Consider the following 21684-nt stretch of genomic DNA (forward strand, 5'->3'; position numbering starts at 1 on the left):
CCATGCAGGTATCCTCTTGAGAGCAGGGGCAGGGGCCGGCATGGGTCCCCATATGCAGCCTACCGGGTCCAGGGGCTGCTAGAGGGAGCCTGGTGGCCAGGGCGGCTTATTGAGAGTGTCGAGGGTCAGGAGAGGGCATTGCCACTACCATCCTCAGCTGTGTGGGCATATGGCCCGGGGTCCAACGCACCGTCCGCGGCAGCCACCTTGGCAGGCTCGATGCATGATACAATCTCAGCAAGGTCCGTGAAGGAGGCGTTGGGGCAGGTGAGCACGTGGGGGGCAGAGGCGAAGGAGACATCTGGCCAAGCCCCTGACCGCAGGCGGCCCCACCCTCTCTATGACCCTCTGTGGTCCTAGCCCTAGACTGCGGGTGGGGCACGGATGACAGGCAGAGTCCTGAGCAGCCCCCCACCCACAGCGACATCCTCTCCCACGGGAGCACTTCAAGGGTGGAGAGTCAAAGGGGGGCAGAGGCCAAGAGACAGCCCCCCAGGGCCGCTGCCCTTGCCCTTGTCTTCTGGCCCCTGGGGCGGGGCAGGGGAACCTGCAGGCCTGAGCAGTTGAGAGGGTGTGCCAACGTGCTGCTGGCTGCAGGGAGCCCTGGCTCTTTTTTGGATTGGGCAGCAGAGGACGGGTCACAGGAGTGGGAGAGGAAGGAGGGGCGCCAGCTCAGGCACTCACGTTGCACGCCTTCACCTTGCTCGTCCCCTGCCGATCCTGCAGCATCTTCTCCAGCACGCCACTGCGACCCCAGATGTCAAACACTGTCCGGCCGTGCTGGTACCCCACCTCCTGCACACACACCGGGAACCCCGTGACCGGGGCGCGAGAGCAGGGAGGCCTGGGACGGGCAGCCGGCTTGGACACTCACGCAGATCTCGTGGAACTTGCCGAAGTCCAGGGTGCCGTAGCCGTCGATGGGGGGGGGGGCGCAGGTACACGCAGTAGTCGCTGCTCTTCACCGTCTCCAGCTGCCGGACGCAGCACACGTAGGCCAGGCACGTCTAGATCTCCGCCATGTTCAACACCTGCCGTGTCACAGCCCCTGAGCGTGGCTCTCCTGTCCCCGTGTGGCCCGTGGCCTCCATCTGGGCACAGCCACTGAGTCTCCTGCCCTGGCCCTTCCTTCCCCTCCCCTCCCCCCCAAGGGGAGGCTATTTCTGCTAGGCCTGGGGGGAGGCTGGGCACCCAGGGGGTGGGGGGGGGCCTTTAGGCCTGGCTCCTTTCCCAGAGCTGGTCCCAGGCGGGCAGGGATGGTGAGTGAGTGACCACCACCCTCCTGGACCCAGAGCCTGGAAGGTGCACCCCCCCTCCCTGCCCATCTCAGGGTTTCAGGGACACAGGCGCCAGATGTGGGGAGGAGCAGCTGGGGTAGGCAGGGCTGGGCCCCCACCTTGACCTTCGTGGCCGAGGGGTTCCAGCGCTTCCACAGCAGCTACCACCCAGAGAGCACAGCCCCGTAGTTGGTGAGGTCTGTCTCATCCCGGCCGCCCGCGTCGATGGCCGTCACCACCTTTGCCCCCATTGACCTGGCCACATCCGCTGGGGAGGAGGTGGCCTGGTCACCAATGGGGACAGGTATGCAGAGCCCCAGGTGGGAGCATGGCTGGGGTGACGGGTCAGAGCTGGGGGAAGTTGGGGTGGAGCCAGGGCTGGGGGCAGAGCCTGCCCGAGAGGCGCTGAGAGTGGGGGGATGGGGGTGAGGGTCTCCTCTCCACCCTCACACCTGGGCCTGCGGAGGGGGTCGGCCGAGCGCACCGAGCTGTCCAACAGGTGACAGGTGTGCCCCAGGAGGGGCCTTGCCCACAGCAGACCCGACACGTGCAGGCTGTTGGTTCTGACTGTGGGCACAGACGGGCCCTAACTGCGGCCGGCCCCTCTACCTGGCCTGGTTCTGAGCGCTGCGGAGCCGACAGATAGAACCATCTGCTGGGAGCACGCGGTGCCGAGCGTGCGCACGTGTGCACTGCCCCCGGCGCGCGGGAGCAGCGGGGCTGAGGCAGGGCCGGGCGGCCCCTCCCTGCCCGCCACGGTACCTGGGAGGTCGCTGATGTAGCTCCCGTCCATCAGCAGGCGTCCATCTTTGGGGTCGCAGAGTGGGGGCACGTAGCCCGACAGGGACATGCTGGCACGCACGTACCTCCACAGGGAGCCTGGGAGGGAGTCCAGAGGGATCGGGGGAGAGGAAAGGAGCCTTTCACTGCCCAAGGTGAGCTCCTGCCCTGGACCCTCGGCTCAGAGCCTCGCCGACGTGGGTCCTGAGCCCTGCACATCTGGCCTCCGGCGGAGAGCACCAGGCCCGGGCAGATGACACCCTTCCTGGACATCCTCCTCCTCGGACAGAGCCCACGGGGGCCGGGCTGGCTCTGGGCCTCCCCACATCTCCCCTTGCCGTGACCTTCTGCCAGCCCCGCCACCCCACTCACTTCTAAGCAGACACGTTTCAAGGGGCTCCCAAAACACTCTGGCCTGGAGAAGGGCCTCAGCCGCCCACCCACAGATGGGCTCTCTCCTCGGCACGCTGCTCCAACCCACACGCAGCTGTGACCCACGTGGGCCCTCACTCTGCCCCGTCCCGTCTCTCCCTCTCCCTGTGCACCCTTCAGCCTTCAGGCCCAGAGCAGGGTCATCTCTGTTCACATCTCCCCGAGCCTCTCGCCTCCTCTGGGGGACCCTGGGGCTTCCCTGGGCCTGGCCGGGAACTGGCCCCTTAACGCCCCTCCCCTGAAGCTACTCTGCCCCCACAGAGGAGCCCGCACCCCGGGACGAGGCGCTCACCGTCTGTGTGGACCCGCATGGCAGAGGCTGTGACGTCGGTGGTGACGGTGAAGTAGGGGATCCACAGGTCCTGTGAGGGGAACGGGACTCAGAGGGGCCACCCCCGGCTGCCAGCCCTCGACCCTGTGGGCCCAGGGCGTCCAGACCCAGGCAGGCTGAGGCCGTGGGCTCTGCTGGGGCTCCCCAGGTGGTCCCTGCCAGGGGGTGCACCTCCATCTGCCTGTCCTTGAAGACGCTGCAGATGCTTCTGTTGAAGCCAGCCCCCGAGAACACGGAGGTGATGGGGTAGGTCAGGTCCAGCATGGTCTTTACCATCGACGTCACATACTGGGGGGTGGCACATGGGGGCACGTGTGAGGCCCCTGCAGAGGAGAAGGGGCTCACCCCCCGCGGCCCCCCCCAGGCACCGGCAGCAGGCGACCCCAAGGGACCACCAGGAGCCTGCGTCAGGAGAAGGGAGCAGGGACCTGGGCACACACGTGCGCCTTCTGCGAACAGAAGCCTGTGGGGAGCAAACACTGTGGCCTGAGTGGCAGGGCCTGGAGGTCCCAGGGGAACGCCCGCTGACCCCTGGCAGGCCCGGCCAGCTGGGCCCTCACCGCCCGCTCAGCGGGGACGGCTCAAGGCTCACTGGGACAAGGTCCGTCCAGGACCAGGGCCAGCTGAGTGTCCACCACTGCCCCTCCGGGCTGGCCCGGGCTTGGCCTTCACACTCCACCGTGGCAGACGCTCCATCCCTCTGATCCTGGGAAGCAGCAGCCCTACCAAGGGCCCTCACTGCCAAAGCCCCGTGATCTCTGGCAGGACCGAGGCCCATCCTTCCTCAGCGAGGATGGGGGCCGGTGAGACCTGCGAGCACAGGACACAGGACCAAGAATGCCTGACTCCTCAGGGCTCAGGGATGGAGAGAAAGGGCCCTCCTTGCCTCTGTGTGGACAGACGCTGGGACGGGCTATAAGGGAGGGGGGGGGGCAGGCCCCCAGCGGGGGATGAGTCACGCGCCCCCCCCGGCTGCTCACACTGAGACTCGTGGACGAGCAGGAGGAACACACGTGCCCCTGGAGGACAGGGAGCCCGGACGGCCTGGGACATCCCCGGTGTCCTCCGCGGTCAGCAAGGCCCTCACTCCCGAGGAGGCCCTTGCCCAGCACCACAGCCACCCCACCGTGCCCCCTCCACGTGCCAACAGGTGGGACGGCAGAGCAGCCCGGGGGGTCCGTCCCGCACGCGCCACAGAGTGGCTGCCCAGGGGGCCCCCTTGGCCCAGCGCAGACTCAGGGCGGCAGGACATGACGCCCAAGGCTCCCTGGCTGTTCCCGCACCTGCACCGGACCAGCAGGGCTGAGGGAGGGAGAGGTCTGCCCGACCTGCACGCGGACCCTCGCTGAGGCTGGAGCACCGTCCCCCGCGGCCACTGCCCTCAGAGGCTGTCCTTAGTGACCGGAGCTGAGCAGCCCGCAGCCCCCAGGGAAACTGGGCGCCTTGGGGATGTGTGGATTGGGCAGATGGCCTGCTCTGAGAGCTTCTGCTCAGAGGAGGCCCATCTTTTCTTTTAAAAATGAGAGTGCCAACACTTCTGAGCCCACTCTTGGTTTCAGCCAGGGCTCCATTCTGCTCCACAAAAAACCAGCAGAGCCCTGAGAAGGGCAGACTGCAGCCCGCCCCTCCCTTGCCCACAGCCCCCCTGCCCCGGGTGGGTCCCCAGGTCCTGGATTGTCCCCTGGCGTCCATTCACTGCAGGGCCAACTGTACCAATAATGTATATTTCTTACTTTCTGTGTCCCTGATGCTCTGGCATTTGGGGTCCCGCACACCCAGGGAGAGAGACAGACCCGGGCTCACCCAGCCCTTCCAGAGCCCACACCCGACCACCTCTGTCTAACCCACACCCCAAGCCTGAATCACCCAGGGCCAGGTGCCAGGCAACTATGCCCAGAAACCCACCGGAATTATTCGAACGGGCAGATCTTAAGCTGTGTGCCCTGCCCTGCCTTGCCCTTCCCACAGAAACCCCAATAAGGGCCCCGACCTAGGCCTTGCCCCCTGCCTGCCTACCGGCACTGGTGCCCATGGCCTGTGGGGTGGGCGTGGAAATGAGGGGAACTGTGGGTGCCCTAACCTCTCCTCAGCCACCTTTACAACTTAAGACCAGGCACGAACCGGAGCCCATCCCACAACACTGACGCCCTTGCTTCTGTGTGCCCTCCCTCCCCCAACAAGCCACGCTCTGAGGCCAGAGCCCTGCAGAGCCACGTCCGTTCTCGATGCCCTCCTGCCGTCCCCGGCCCCGCAGGGCCCCTCACCTCAGCCCACTGCTTGGCCCGGATCCGTATCTGGCCGTAGTTCCGCTTCTCAGAGTACAGGGCGCCCATGAAGGCCCCGATGGACGTCCCTCTGACCGTGTCCACAGGGGTGCTGCACTCCGTCAGGGCCCGGGTGATGCCGACCTGGGCACAGCCTCTACGCCAGCAGGAGGATGGAGCAGGAAGTCAGCGCCGCCGGGCCGCCAGGACCCCAGGGACGGCCGTCCCGTTGCACCCCACCCCTCAGTGCCCGAGTCCTGCACATGCCACGGAGAGAGGGGCAAAGATGCCAACTCAGAGAGGGAGTGGGACGCTCCCGTGAGGCAGCCAGCACTCGGCCTCCTCCACCCGCTGGCGTCTGGGAGGCTGTGAAGCTGAAACAACAGGCTTTGAACAGACTCGGGCGGTTGGGGAGGCAGGTGGAGGCCCCCAGCGCAGCCCCCAGGGCCGGACGAGCCACCACCGGAAAGCAGCGCCAGCTGAGACCACTCTGGCCACTGTTCGTGTGTGACGTCCACCACACAACCAGAAACAGCATGTGTGAGGAGAAGAGAGCGTGTGACTGTGGCCAGGAGGAGGGACAGACAGTGGAAGTGGACAGAAGCAACACCCAAGTTCTAGAACTGATGACTGACATTGAGCCTCAGGTTCCAGGAGCATTCTAAATGCTGAGCATAAATCAAAAAAAAAAAAAAAATCCTACATTGTTGAAAACCCAAGATGAATAAAACTTTAGACCAGGCTGAGAACAAAAAGGCATGTTGCCTCCAAAGGGTCAGCACACACAGAGCTGACCTCCCCTGCCCCATGCTGGCTGCAGAGGTCACGGACTTACCATCTGGCCCTTCACAGACAATGTCTGCTGGCCCGTAAGTTAGGAAAGAAAGAACAGTTTAAATCAAAGAGAGTAAAATTAAGGAAATAATAAAGAGCAGAAATTAATGAACCAGAAGACAAACACATTATAGAAAGGGTCCTCAAAGGTAAAAGCTGGTACTTTGAAAGGACTAATTCAGGTAAGGCTGGTAAGACTGATCCACAAAGGTAAAAAGCAGGGGATAGAGAGAGGCGGACAGGGTCGGGGAGTGGAGGGGCAGGGAGAAAGAGACAGAGACAGAGAGACAGAGATGGAGAGAGACAAAGAGGGAGGAGGAGGGAGACAGAAGGTCTTAATAACCAATATCAGGACTGAGAAAAGGAACATCTGTGCAGATGCTCCAATTAAAAAGGTAAGAAACTAGTGTGAGCTTCATGCCTTAAGTAGGAAAAATCAGATAAAACGGACACATCCCTAGACCAACATAACTTACCAGACCTGACACTAGAAGTAGAAAACCTGAAGAGTCCAATAACAATCAAAACAACTGAATCTTTAATTTTCAAATCCTCACAAAATTTCATGTCCGGATGGTTTTACTAGTGAACTGTACTAAACATGTAAGGAAAAACAACACAAACCACCTGAAACCTTCCAGAGAACAGGGAAAGCGGCAGCACCTTCCAGTTCAGTTTTGAAGGCAGCAAACAAACCTGCCTACATTTCAAGAAAGGACAAGCATGGCCCACCTTGCTCAGACCCAAGGGGTCAGGTGACACAAACGGGGCCACATGCCACAGGCCAACGAGTCCATCCCAAGGAGGTGATGTTTGATGTTACTTTAAAATCACTCAATGTGATTCACCATATTAACAGAATAAAGGAGCAGAATCACACAATCCTGACAGACCCATAAAAACAACCACCCGTGATAAAAACTCGGCAAACTAAGAATAGAAGGAAACTTCCTCAGTCTGATAAAGGGCATCCACAAAACCCAACAGCCGAGATGGCAGAGATGGCACTTAACGCTTAAAGGGAATGCTTTCCCCAACGCTCACCGCCTCTGCTCAGCTCTGTGCTGGAAGCTCTAACCAGTGCAACAGGCAAGAAAAAGAAACAAAGGCATTTATGTATTTTGGAAAGAAAGAGGAAGTACTGTCTTTATTCTCAGAAGAATAAAGTGCAAAAAAACTACAAAAAAAGGTACTGGAAGAAGTGAATTTCGCAAGGTTGTAAGTTATGACATCAATTTACAAATATCATTTGTATTTCTACATACTGGCAACAAACAATTTAAAATGAAATTTAAAACATACCATTTAGGGCTTCCCTGGTGGCGCAGAGGTTAAGAATCCGCCTGCCAATGCAGGGGACACGGGTTCGAGCCCTGGTCCGGGAAGATCCCACATGCCGCGGAGCAACTAAGCCCGTGCACCACAACTACTGAGCCTGCGCTCTAGAGCCCACGAGCCACAACTACTGAGCCCACAGTCCACAACTACTGAGCCTGCACTCTAGAGCCCACGAGCCACAACTACTGAGCCCACAGTCCACAACTACTGAGCCTGCACTCTAGGGCCCGCGAGCCACAACTACTGAGCCCACAATCCACAACTACTGAGCCCGCGTGCCGCAGCTACTGAAGCCCACGCACCTAGAGCCCGTGCTCCGCAACAAGAGAAGGCACCGCAATGAGAAGCCCGCGCACCGCAACAAAGAATAGCCCCCGCTCGCTGCAACTAGAGGAAGCCCGCGCGCAGCAACGAAGACCCAACGCAGCCAAAAATTAAATTAATTAATTAATTAAAAAAAAGAAAGTTAAAAAAAAGACTTGTATTCAGACTATATAAATAACTCCTCTAGCTAAATAGCAGAGGGCAAGCCACCTGTGAGAGAGGCGCGGCCTCCCACCAGGGGCGTGGCCACAACTTACACCCCGGACCGTACCAAGGGTGACAGAGATGTGGGCAGCCCGAGCTCTCAAAACCGCCAGTGGGGGTGTAAAACTGTTCAGCTACCCCGTAGGCAGGTAATTCCACTCCTAGGTATTAGCCCGAGAGAAGAGCACATGTGTCCACGGGAAAGGTCTGTACAAGGACGCCTGTAGCCGTTCTGTGCTCAGTAACCAAACCCAGAAAACAACGCAAATGCCTGTCGACAGGAGGAGGACGGCACAGCCCGGGGCCCACAGCGTCCCACGCGGCGACGCCACAGGCGCGGTCGGGGCACACAGACAACCTCGGAGACGTGGAGTCCACGGGACCGAGCCAACACAGGCCGGCACGGCATGGAAAACTAAGCAAGCAAGCATTATTATTCTCAGAGAAATTCAAACTGCACTACTAGGACACACAGAAAAAACCTGAAAAAAGCACTCAAACATTAGAAACATCTTAGCAAAAAAAGATCAATCAGAAGATACATTTGAGAAAAATCACCCAGAAAGTAGAACAAAAAGACAAAGATGAAAAACTTGGGAGAGAAAAGAAAAGGTAGGAGCATGAGAGGATGAGGAGGTCATCTGGATCGTGACCCAGAAGAGAGAGCAGGGAGCGGGGGTGTGGGCCTTACCCAACACTCCCAGGGTTGAAGTTGATGAATTTCCGAATCTGAAAGGGCCCACGGGGAGTCTGCCCGGCCTAATGCGGGAAAAGAACGACACCCAGGCACATCATCAAGTACTTCCAGAAACACAAGAGTGAAGAGAGTCTCCTACAAGATCCAGAAAGAACAGGCTTCGTGAATAATACGACACTGAACTTCAGAACAGCAATACTGGAAGCTAAAAAGATGATGGAACCACACCTTAAAATTCTCAGGGAAAATTATTTCCATCCAGAATTCCACGACCAAACTGTCATGCAAGTGTGAGAGCAGAATGAGGATACTTTCTGCTAAGCATGGTGTTGAAACTTTTCCCTCCCATGCATCTTCTCTTAAGGAAATTTCTAGAGTATGAACTCCACCAAAATCAGGAATGTATCAAGAAAGAGGAAGACCTGGTATCCAGAAGCGGAGTTGGACACAGGAGAGAGACAAGGCAGTTCCCAGGATCACGGTCAAGGGCAACTCCAAGGCAACATCCCAGCAGCATGACCGGGCAGCACCCAGCAGAGCTGAGAGGCCGCTCCAGCGTGAGTTCAGCAGAGATGACTTGGTGGTCTGAGCACACTGAGGGGGCCTGCGTCTCCAGCAGCATCTGGGGTGGAGCACTGAGCAAACGGCAACTGCCGCAATTATTACTCGGAGGAGGGAGACGCAGCCGTCTATACAGTAGGATAAGGCTTAGCTCCAAAGAAGACCCACCTTGCTGTAAGGCAAACAGTGAGCCCTGGCTGACTAGGGAGGGTACCACACCGGGGTCCTGCGCTGAGGAGGAGGACAGACGGAGGATACATGACAGAGGCGGACAAACAGACTTTGACCCTGTGCATATGTGGGGGCGGTGAGGAACTTAATCATCTAAAACTGAAAAAAATGAAGAAACAGATAAACAACAGGGTCCTACTGCATAGCACAGGGCACTATATTCAATACCCTGTAATGATCCATAATGGGAAAGAATATGAAAAACAACATATGTATACTATATACATATATATATACATACACACACACATATATATAAAACTTAATCACTTTCCCGTGCACCTAAAACCAATACAACATTGTAAATCAACTATAATTCAATAAAAAAAAAAAGAAACGTAAATGAGGAAACAGCTGAAGAAAAGTTGGAAGTGACTGTCTATGGGATATTGTCTGTGGGATATCTCTGGATTTGTTGGTGGGACAGGTTGGGCAGAGGACTGCTGTGTGTTACACAAATACCGTATGGCCTTACAGAACGGCCACATGGCTTTTAAACTAAGTATTACTTCAACTAAATTTTCATTAAAAATGCTGCTGCAAACCAGGTCCAAGTCCGGGCCAGCTGCTCCAGGGCACCTCACTGCAGAAAGTAGCCTGAGTCCCCCATCCTGGCAACTTTGGGTAAATCACCTGATTTTCTAGGCCCACTGGCTCGGCTTTCAGGTAAAAACGTGGCACTACATGATGCCCCCAAATCACCCGAAATAAACGAGCAGAGTACTCATTACGTCACCACCCAGGCCAGGCCGCACTCAGGGTGCCAGGGTCAACACGTGCAGGGCGCTCCACCCCGGCCCGCTGCCGACAGACCGTGGGATCCCTCCCCTGCAGCCCGGCCCTCGGAGAGAGGCCACAACGTGCGCTGTGAAGGAAGAGGAGGCCAGTGAAGAGGCTGGGGCTGAGGAGGCGGGGTCTTCAGGAAGGGCAGGCCCTCCCGTGTCCACCCCGCTCTCCCGGCTGTAAGGGTCTCAGGCCAGAACTTCGAGCCTCAGAGTCTGCAGGGGTGGGGAAGCGAGGAGCGTGCCTCCAGCTAGACAAGCAGTTCTGAGGCTCGTCTGCATCACTTCCCTGACCCTCTCCAGCTACAATTAGCCGAGGAGCAGCGGGGCCGGGCACGAGCACAGCCCCGGCTCTGCGGGGTGCACGCTCACAGTGACTGCAGCTCACTCTGGAAGGGACATCCTCGGGCCAAGGGCGTGGTGAGCCAGGCTCCTCCCTCAGGCCCTGGGGAGAGGTGGCCAGCACGGTAAGCAGGGCTGGCACCCAGCCCTGGCACTCGGGGAGCCTCGCTGCAGTGCCGGGGAAGCGGCACAAGCCCGCCAGCCCAGCGACTGGCCTGACGTCCTCCGAGGCCAGGGGTGTGAGGGGCTCCACCCCACAGGGCACCCCTGGCCCTGGGACCTGGCCCTCAGAGGGGCGGGGGTCCAGCACGGATGCTGCAGGAGGTGCTGCCTTGCCCCTCCTCGCGCCGACCGGTTCACCCGGGAGCCTTGGCCTGTCACACCCTCACCACACACCTGCCCCTCCGTTTCTGCCCCACGTGTATTTTTCTCTTTAACCAAGGTCAGGAGAAGGGCAGCAAGCGTCAGGACAACTTGGGGTACGAGTGGCTTGGGTTAAAAGTCCTTAAAGGAACCCCCCAGCCCAAGAAACTAAAGGCTGCTTCACGAGGGTCGTGAGCAGAGCAGATCATTGTTCCATAAAGTGTGCATTAAAATGGAAAGAAACTCACCCGCAGCCCAATGGAAAGACTGGCAAAGGATCAGAACAGAGTTTTCAGAAGAGGAGACAATCAGAACGAGAAATACATTCTCTTCCACTGTCTTCGTGGAAGGAGGGGACACCTGCCCGTGGGAAACACTGCCGGGCACGTGCGCCAGCCCAGCCTGGGGAGGATGGGCGCACGCGCACATGTACCCACGCGTGGCCCGTGGGAAGGGGCGGGACTCACCTCGCTCCCCCTCCCCCGAGTACCAAGGCGATGGCGTTGCCGGTCAGCACCCGCGCCAGGCGGGAGAAGTCCGAGTGCCGGTCCGGGGGCCTCTGGCAGACCCGCTCGTACAGCTCCACCTGCGAGAGAGGCCGGCAGACGCGGAGGGCTGGGCCGAGTTCCCACACCCGACGTGACCTGGCTGTTCTCCCCCACTCCTGACCCAGAGCTCCTCCTGGACGCGGCCGGTGGGTCTGATCCCGACCCTGTCGTCACCTCAGCGCCCGGGCTCACCTGGGAGGGCTCTTGGGGTGGGGTGGGCAGTGCGGGCAGCTGGGCCACATACCGACGGGCCCAGCCAAAGCCCACCAGCCCCGAGGTGGAGACAGACGCCGCTGGCAGGGTGCCTCCACCAAGCTGCGGGGCTGGGCGGGCCGTGGCGAGCCGGCGGCCCCTGCGCTCCCACCACGGCCCGCGCCCAGCCGCCAGGGCTGAGGACCCCTGAGGAGGAGGTGCCTCAGGATTTGTGTGCTTTCTGTCCAAAGGAGGAAGCAGTGCCAACCTGAGGCCACCGGGCTCTCTGAGGCCTCAGCTGAATGTGAGAGCCTCAGGCCCATCGCTCTGGGGTTCTGGCCCCCCGTAGGGGCTCCCCCATCTGGGGGGCATGTCACCCTGTGGCCACGGGAATCTGAAGACCAAGCTCAAGGAGATGTGAGTGCACAGGAGTGGGTGAGCTCCTGGAGAGCAAGCGCCCTCATCAGGGCCAGCGGGCTCAGAGCGGAGTCAGAGGGAAACGGCCCGAAGCAGGTCGCCGGGGCCCCCAGCCGCCCCGGGCCTCACCAGCTTGGGCAGGCCCCTCCTGGAGAAGACACGGCGAGGGCAGCAGAGGTGCAGGTGGCCGGAGCACCAGCCCCGCATGTTGAGCCACTCCACAGCGCGGGCCGGCGCAGGCCCGTCCTCCCGGTGCAGCAGGACCAGCTGCTTCTGGGCGCGCGCAGCCGAGGTCTCCAGCATCCGCTCCAGCTGAGGGAGAGCGGAGCCCCGCGTCAGGCAGCCCAGCAGAGGCCGCAGGCTGGAGCAGGACAGAGCCGAAGGCCAGCACGGGGCTGTCCACAGAGGTCCCACGCTGGATGCCGCTTCACCCCCCAGCCCAACACAGGTCTTGGCCTTGGCGGGTGGTACCCTGGTTCTGAAGACCGAGCCGGCTGTGGTGTGCTTGGCCCTTCCTCTGTGAAGCTGTGACCCAGGGGGTGCGGGGCTGGGTGCGGGGGCATGAGGGAGCTCCGGGGGCCTGCAGGAAGGGGGGCGGCGCACACGCCACACCTTCTTCTGCAAACACTCCCCCACAAGGGAGCATCACTCGTGGTAAGAACAGGAACCCACATCGGAGATGACGAGTCTGTAGCTGTCCCAGGACCGGGGTGGAAGCGTGAAATGAGAACAGACGACGGGGCAGAGGAAGGAGGTGGGGAACACGAAGCAAAGGGACAACGAGACTCCACTTCGCACCCAGGAAGCTGGGAACACAGGGGGCTGACAGTGCAGAGCAGGGAGCCCCAGGCCTCGCCCACATCACACGCACAACAGGAGTGCAGTCTGGCAGCTCTCTGAACCTGAAGACACACAGCCTCTGCCGCCCGGCAGCAATTCCAGGTGGTGCCCTGAAGACACCCCTGCACACGCGTGTAGTGAAGTAACTTCACAGCCCGTTGGCTGAGAAGAGACAGATGGTGGGGCATTCACAAATAGACACTAAACAGCCATAAGACGAGTGAAACAATATGGATAAAATTCAAAAGTGTAAGTGTTGAGGAAAAAGGAAATTTCAAGATGGTATAAACTAGAACACTATTTATATATATATAAAAAAAAAACGTGCCATATACACACATAGTAAAAATCTGAAACACGGACAGAGGCTCTGACTTTACACGAGCCTCTGCCTTGTAAAGTGGCCACTGGCCACTTCGGGGTACCTGCCTGCCTCTGCTAAAACAACCGTCACAGGTAAACACGGCAAAATGTTTCCAAAATGTGTAGAGCAAATACCTGGGTGAATGCTCTTATTATCCATCCCTTCCTGAGTTGTTGAAATACTTCATTCAGAGGAAAAGAGAGAAACAAGGGGTCTGAGAAGAGAGTGGGGCCCCCCTCCCGCCAAGACCTGCCCAGCCTGTAGCCCTCTGACCACGCCCACTGCCTGGCCCAACCCAGCAGCCGGCCCGGCCCGCCCACCCCCCCCCCCCCCCGCAAGCCCTGGCCATGGACCCCACCTGCTGAGGCCCCACCACCCACTGCCCCACTCCCGCAGGCCGGCTCACCTCGCCCACCGTGGACTCTTGCTCGCCCAGGCCCATGATAAGGATGCAGTCGGCCTGCCGGATACAGCGCTGGGTCCAGGGTGTGAGCGTGCTGTCCGCCTGGTAGAGCACGATCCGGTGGATGTCCTCCTGCTGCCCCAGCCAGCTGGACAGCCGGTACTCGTGGATACTGGGAGGCACAGACAGAGGGCTGCAGACGCCAGGGCGCATTTCGAGGCCGGGCTGGGACCCACTGAGAGCAGGAAGCCAGGCTCGGCCAGGCTGCTCCGACGTGGAGGCCGGCGTGCCTGTCCACAGCAGCAGAGCCAAGGCGCTGTTTTATGTTGGCGCCGGTCAGCAGCAGGGCAGGGCCTGAAAACACAACCACCAAATACAGAAAACTGTGCTGGCAGCTCACACTGGAGGACAAGCAAGGCCCTGCCTTCTCCTGGAGTTTGCTCTTCTGGAAAGCAATGAGCCTTTCAGCACTCAGGAGGAAGTGCCTGTGGCCCTGAAGGAGGCCCTCTGGGCAGGCGAGGCTGCAGGGGTGCCGGTGGAAGCGCTGCACCCAGTACAGGGAGGCGCGGCCTCTCTGACCTCAGTCTCCTCCTCTGCACACGAAGGGGCTGGATCTCTGCAGCACCGAGGCTGTGTGTGCACGGGGACAGGGAAGCACGAGCTTGTGAAGTGCGAGATTAGACAGCTTCCCGAACCCAAGGCAGCCCGGCTGGCTGGGCTCCAGTCAGGTGCGGCTCACCAGTGTCCAGATGCACACGTTTCCACGTTTCGTGTCTCTGGGATCAGCGTGCTTCCTCCAGCTACAGAGTCTCAGAGCTGCCGTCCACACAGACACAGTTGCTCTCAGCCAGGAGGGCCAGCGCCAGAATATGCGAGAGGGCCGCCAGGGGCAGGGACAAAAGCTGAGAGGCCAGCGGCCCTCAGTGTCAGGAAGGCTGCTGGACCGCCCCGAGGATGCGGAAGTCCCGCTGCTGCAGGAGAAGCCGGGGCCTTCCCCATGGCTTCCTTCTTACACCCGCACTTACACCTGAGCTTCCCTGAGGGCTTGTAATCAGAAGGCGAGAGACAAGAAATCACCGCCTTGTGTTTAACTGGCAGCATCTGCTTTCCTGGAGGCACAAGCATAAGGGTGCGTCTCACAGGGTGGTGCCCTGTGATGCGGCTGGACTGACCTGTGCGTCTGTGCAGCTCTGACTCAAATGGCAGAAGCCGGTTGATGCGGGAAAGCATCTCCTCTGGGGGCTCGGGGCAAAGGGCGCTGGTCCCCCGGGGGCTGCAGTCCTGCTCTGGGGGTCAGGCCAGGTCGGGCCAGGCCGGGAAGAGCTTCAAGCTCGAGTTGGTCACCCCGCATGGGTCTGACAGAGAGAGGGAGTCCTCTCGGGGCTGATGCCTCACGTGCCTGCGAGGGTGGGCACTCCTGGGCACTGCAGTGGCTCACCCCGTCCACCTCTTGGACATCTAGGACGAGGCGGGACGGGCAGGCCATGTCTGGCTGCAGGAACACTGAGGAGCCCAGCCTGAGGTCCTCAGGGGACCCCAGGCTGGGCTCTATCTGGCCCTCAGTGCACGTCTCCTGCTCTGGGCCCGCCTGCCTGGACTCGGAGGGTTCTGAGGAGGCCCTCGGGAAAGTGTGGAGCCCCCCAGAGGCAGTGATCTGGGCTCTCAAGGTGCGGGCTGCAGCCCCAGCCAGTCAGGAATGTGGTGACCAACCCCGTCCCTGGGAGGGTCTGCTTAGGGCCCAGGTCACGGGCAGGTCCAGGGCAGTGCGTGGACACGGGGTGACTCCTAGGCACTTATGTGTCGGCTCTGCTGGGCACGGCTGCTGCTCCAGGACAGATCTGGCCTGGACAGTCACTGCCAGCCTGGCTGTCACACGGCCTCTCTCGCAAACTCTGGAAGCCAGAGGAGGTGGACACCTTCACAGGCGGAAGAAAAGGACCACTGGCCTAGATCCTCACTCTAAAAACACCCTCGGGCTTCCCTGGTGGCGCAGTGGTTGAGAGTCTGCCTGCCGATGCAGGGGACACGGGTTCGAGCCCTGGTCTGGGAGGATCCCACATGCCGCGGAGCAACTAGGCCCGTGCACCACAACTACTGAGCCTGCGCATCTGGAGCCTGTGCTCCGCCAACAAGAGAGGCCGCGATAGTGAGAGGCCCGCGCACCGCGATGAAGAGTGGCCCCCACTTGCCGCAACTAGAGAAAGCCCTCACAGAGAAACGAAGACCCAACACAGCCATAAATAAATAAATAAATAAATAAATAAAATTTAAAAACATTCAAAAAAAATAAAAAATAAAAACACCCTCCAGAAATGTGGTCACCTGGCTGTCAGCAAAAGAGCACCGCGGGGCAGAGTCCAGTCCTTCTAAGTGAGGGCTCTGGGTCAGCTGAAGAGCCTACAGAAAAGTGAATCCCGACTCTACCTCATATCATCACCAAAATCAATCTCCAATGAATTGTGAACTTGAAAGGTAAAACCATAAAGTTTTTAGAAGAACCTCTTCATGATTTGGGGGCAGGATGAAATTTCTTCAATAAAACACAAAAAGCAGTAACAATATAGGAAAAAATTGATAAATAAATTGGTCTATATTAGAATTAACAACTTATGTTTGTCAAAAGATATCATTAAAAGAATAAAAAAAACAAGCCACAGAGGGAAAGATATCTGCAACACTTTCATCCAATAAAGCGACTGTATCCAGATTGCCCATCAACAAGGAAAAGATAACAAACCAATAAAAAGGGTGGGTAACTTGACAGGCACTTGCAAAAGAAGGTATCTCAATGGCCAGTAAACAAACAAACTTCTTAGTTGTTGGGAAATGCAAATTCAGGCCCAAACAAGATACCACTGCACACTCACCAAAATGTACAAAGAGGAAAGGCCACCCGCCCAGCTGCAGAACACACACTCTTCCCTTTCTCCAGGACAGACTATATGTTAGGCCACAAGACAAGTCCTAAAGAACTTTAAAGACTGGATTTACAGGGACTTCCCTGGTGGTCCAGCGGTTAAGACTTCTCCTTCCAATGCAGGGGATGTGGGTTCAATCCCTGGTCAGGGAGACGAGATCCCACATGTCTCGGGGCCAAAAAACCAAAACCATAAAACAGAAGCAATATTGTAACAACTTCAATAAAGACTTAAAAAAAAACAAAAGGACTGGATTTACAGATGTAGAGAACAAACATATGGATACCAAGGCGGCGTTGAGGGGGTGGGATGAATTGGGAGATTGGGATTGATATATATACACTATCGATACTGTGTATAAAATAGATAACTGGGACTTCCTTGATGCAGTGGTTAGATTCTGTGGTTAAGACTCCGCACTCCCAATGCAGGGGGCCTGGGTTCAATCCCTGGTCAGGAAACTAGATCCCACATGCATGCCACAACTAAGGAGCCCTTGAGCCGCAACTAAGGAGCCCACCTGCCACAACTAAGATCTGGCGCAACCAAATTAAAATATAATTAATTAAAAAAAAAAAGAAATGAGAGAAAATGGAATCTTTCTTAAAAAAAATAAAATAAAATAAAATAGATAACTAATGAGAACCTACTGCATAGCACAGGGAACTCCATTCAGTGCTCTGTGGTGACCTAAATGGGAAGGAAATCCAAAAAAGAGGGGATATATGTATATGTAAAGCTGATTCACTTTGCTGTACGGTAGAAACTAAAACACAACATTGTAAAGCACTATGCTCCAATAAAAATTTTTTTAAAAATTGGATTTACACAAAGCATTTTTTCTGATCACAATGGTATGAAACTGGAAAATTCAAAAATATATGGAAATTAAACAACACATGCATAAACAACCAATGGGTCAAAGAAATCACAAGAGAAATGAGAAAATATCTTGAGAGAAATGAAAACAGAAATAACAACATTCCTGGATGTAATGGACACAGCGAAAGCATAGCTAGGAGGGAAGTTTACAGCTACACATGCCTCCTTTGAGGAAGAAGAAAGATCTCTGATCAACAACCGGCTTTGTACCTTAAGTAACTGGAAAAAGAATCTCAAACTAAACACAGAGCTAGCAGAAGTAAGGAAATAATAAAGATCTGAACAGAGATAAATAAAATAGAGAATAGGAAAACAGAGAAAATCAATAAAACCAATAGTTGGTTCTTTGAAAGAATCAATAAAATTGGCAAACCTTTAGCTAGAGGAATAAAGAAAAAAAGAGAAAAGACTCAAATTACTAAACGCAGAAATGACATTGGGACATGAGCTATTTTACAGAAATAAAAAGCAATACAAGAGAGTGCAGTGAGCAATTGCATACTAACAAACTGGGTCATCTGGATGAAATGGACAAATTCCTAGAAACCCACAACCTACCATGACTGAAGCACGAAGAAACAGGAAATCTGAAGACCTATAACCAGTAAGAAAACTGCACCAGTTTAAAAAAAAAAAAAAAAAAAAAGCCCTGCATGAGGTGGCTTCACTAGGGAATTTTACCAAATATTTAAAGAAAAATTAACACCAATCCTCCTCGAACTCTTCCAAAAATATTGACTCGGAGGGAACACTTCCTAACTCATTCCATGGGGCCAGCACCGCCCCGCCCCACCAGTACCGAAGTCTCCGTGGGACCAAGATGCCAGGAGAAACTACTGAAGAGCCTTTGACAATGCAAAAGCCTCAGGAAAGAGGAGCTGACCAAACTCAGCAGGGTGTTAAGAGGATTACATACCACACCAAGTGGGATTTATTCCTGGAATGCAAGAATGACTCAGCATATGAATATCAATCAATGTAATAAATCATATTAACAGAACAAAGGGGGGGAAGTATGATCATCTCAACTGACGCAGAAAAAGCACTGACAAAATTCAACATCTTTTTATGATATAAACACTCAACAAATTATGAATAGAAAGAAACCTCCTCAACATATTGAAGGCCATACATGAAGAACTGACCGCTAACATCCTACTTGAAGGCGAAGGACGGAAAGCTTCCCGCTAAGATCAGGAACGAGGCAGGATGCCTGCTTTCACTTAACATTGCTAGGATGTCAGTGCCACCCAAAGCCACCAACAGTTCAGTGCAATCCCTGTCAAGATCCCCAGTTCCTCGAAGAAATAGAAATGCGCACGGACACATGTGAGTGTCACATCAGCGCACCGCACAGACGCTAACTCCCTGGTCTGGGACAGCGGGTGGTGTGCGGCTCTCGCTTCACTATGTTTACAACTTCCTGTGAATCTGTCATTATTTCAAAATAAAAGGTTTTTTTTTTTTTTTTTTTTTTAAAAAAGGGAATAAACTTTTATGAATCAACACATCTCCACTGTGCAACTGCAGATCTTTTGGGTGTGCCCTGGACAGTCTGACCAACGTCACTGAAAAATGTATGATGTTTTCTACATCCAGAATATTTGTTATAAAACAAAGACCAAGACTAATGGAAATTAATGCTTTCTGTGATTTAAATTTTCCCTTGGAGAATAACTTTTACATATTAAATATTTATAGTAGTATCTTCAATTTTATAAATCACTTTCATTTGGCATTTATTTAACGCCTTCTGTTATCAAGTGTCTGTTTCAGGTAGAGCACGTTTTCGCCATAATAAGATACATACTCTTGTCACAATGTATTGTTCCATAATAGTAATGTAACATTCACTGCACCTATTGTTATATCATTTTTGAAGACACCCCTGAAAGCTTTAGGATAGCCCTATCTCAGAAAATTGACTTATTGTCTCTTACTATGGTCGCTCACAATTATATAAAAACATATACATAAAGTGTTAAGAATATGGAATACTTTATGATTTGGGGAATTCCCAAGAGTTCTTAGGAATTTCAGTTTCTTGTTCTTGAGCCCCCAAACTTAACAGCCGTGCAACTTGGAAACATGACCGAAGCTGCCTGACCCCAGCTGCGGGTGTTCTCCACGTGGTCAGTCAGCTCCCCCAGCCACTGCGGTGTTCCCTCCGAGTAGTGCAGCAGCTGCATGCACCCACCCCAGGCTCACACCCCAGGATGGGCTACCGCTGGCGGGGGGCGGTGCAGGGGTCTCTGTGCCCCTGGAGGCCCCAGAGTTCAGCTGGTAGGAGCAGTGCGGTGTGACTCACACCAGCTCCTGTGAGATAGGGTTTGCCCATCAAGACTGTCCAGAGGCGCCCATCTCACTGACAGTCCTCTCCCCACCACTGCACCCCTCTCCACCCCCTGCCCAGGGTTTAGCCTTGCGGGCAACACTAATTGCTCTTTCAGGAGAACCTGGAAGGATGAGAGGCAGGAGGAGGAGGGGGGCCAGCCGGACCTCAGGTGCCTTTGGGCAGGGCTTACCGATGGCGCTGAGGGCGTGCTTGAGCTCCAGGGTGATGGCGGTGAGGGGCACATCCTCTGACACGGGCATGACGGCCACCGTGGAGAGGTTGCTGGCAGGGTTCCCCGAGTCCCACTTGCTGCCTACAGCATGTAGCCCAAACTGGTGACCTGCAGAGCACAGGGGCGTGCGTTGGCCTGAGGAATCGGGCTGCCACTGGCACAGTCTCAGTGTCCCTGGATGTTTCGAGGTGACACCACGGCACACGAGGCCTGGGCAGGAGGAACAGGCACGAGGGTCTGCCCCTAGTCTCCACAACCAGAGCCCCGCCTTTCCCGCTGAAATTATCAACCACACTGTGGCGCCCTTGCGTTTTCACACCAGGACTGGGCCGACTGAAGGGGACACAGACGCACAGACACAGAGAAGGCCGTGAGGCCCAGAGAAAACGCGAAGAGTTGAAAGGATTGGCCAGGGGAGGGCCCATCCTCTGACCTGCCCCCCTTCCTGGAGTTCTCCACTGACCGCTCCAGAGACAGTAAACAGCCTGAGGTTTAGGAGATCGACATCCTTCTACCACCTCGTCTGCGTGGGGTTTCCAGACCCCGGGGTGAGGCACAAAACAACCCATGGTTGGTCAGGGCTGGGTCCTGGGGTGCCTGTCCCCGAGGCCACAGGCTTCCCCTTCTCTAGACGAGGCCAGGAAGCCCACAGCAGCAGGACGGAGGCAGCGGGCACGTGGGCCCACGAGCTCATCAGCCTCCGTCCAAGCGTCCCCGGCTGAAGTTCATTCCCAACACAAAGTTACTGCTTGGCAAGTGGCACCTCCTGTTTTCATGGAGGTGGCTGAAGGGGCAGCCTTACCCCTCCTGCTGCCCACGTCCCAGCCAGACCCCCGTCTTCTGGGGCCCCAACACATCGAAGGCTCTCTTCCTGGCTCCCCTGGCTGGCCGCTGTGCCAGCCCAGCTCCTGCACAGACCCTCCCGACCAGGAAGGGCACGGCCAGGTGCCAGGTGCAGGCACTGGCCATGCAGGAAGGTCCAGCTCCACCAAAAGGGCATCCATTTCTGACTCTGCTGGTCTCGTCCCTGGGGAGGAGCGGTGGGTCCTGAGGCATGGAGCGTGGGTCCCTGCAAGGCCTGACCCAGAAGCCAGAGCAGGGGCTGCAGAAGGCAGAGAGAGGGGCCCCTAAGAGCTAACCTGGGGGCAGGGAAAGAAAGTGAGGGCTCTGAGCCAGCTGGCAGCTGCATGCGAGGCACCAGGGGGCCCCTTTTCACCGGTTTTCTGGCAGCTTCTCTGTGGGGAATCCCCTTCCTCTCGCTCTTTCCCAGTGACCTCTGACGTTAGAACCCTCCGTCTGAGGTAGAACCAGAGGGGAATTCTACTGCCAGCTTCTGATAGTTTTCTTTTAGCCTTTAAGAAAGGCACGTGGGAGGTTCTGGTTCTGACCAAGAAGGAGGTGGAGCCGGCATATCGCACCTAACCGCTGCCACCAGTTACAAGGAGGCTCTGGACACAGTTCTCAGGAGACCCAGAGGGACGTGGAGAGGAGGGCAGACGAGCTAGGACCTCAACTTGTGGGAAGACCATTCTACTAATGCCGCAAGGGTAGACGTGCCACTGCCCTGTCCCACCGACAGCCAAGCAGGGTCCATCCCTCCCCCTCTGCACTGGGTGCTGTCTCCAGGGAGGCTTTCCAGGGCCCCAAGTTCCTGCATGGGGCTATAGACACAGTGGGGTGGAGCCCCCAACTCTCCATCCCCTGCACTAGAGAGGGGAGATGGAGAAGGGAGTCCTCTAGATCTAGTATGAAGTCCTGGCTTCACCCCCAAGCAGCCCATGCATGAAACTGGC

General features: G+C 56.5%; 1 protein-coding gene across 1 annotated transcript in view; it reads right to left on the reverse strand.

The window, feature by feature from the left end:
- PNPLA7 (patatin like domain 7, lysophospholipase) overlaps nt 1-21684 on the reverse strand; it is a 54788-nt gene that overhangs the window by 656 nt on the left and 32448 nt on the right. The window contains 16 exon segments of the mRNA XM_082400650.1: nt 191-275; nt 685-795; nt 875-928; nt 930-1007; nt 1011-1031; nt 1397-1438; nt 1442-1545; nt 2040-2156; nt 2782-2851; nt 2992-3108; nt 5085-5241; nt 11228-11346; nt 12047-12229; nt 13528-13696; nt 13815-13878; nt 19850-19999. Of these exon segments, the coding sequence (XP_082256776.1) occupies nt 191-275; nt 685-795; nt 875-928; nt 930-1007; nt 1011-1031; nt 1397-1438; nt 1442-1545; nt 2040-2156; nt 2782-2851; nt 2992-3108; nt 5085-5241; nt 11228-11346; nt 12047-12229; nt 13528-13696; nt 13815-13878; nt 19850-19999 (1641 nt within the window).

This window comes from Balaenoptera borealis (assembly GCF_965194805.1).
Source record: "Balaenoptera borealis genome assembly, chromosome: 8".
In the NCBI taxonomy this organism is placed as follows: domain Eukaryota; kingdom Metazoa; phylum Chordata; class Mammalia; order Artiodactyla; family Balaenopteridae; genus Balaenoptera; species Balaenoptera borealis.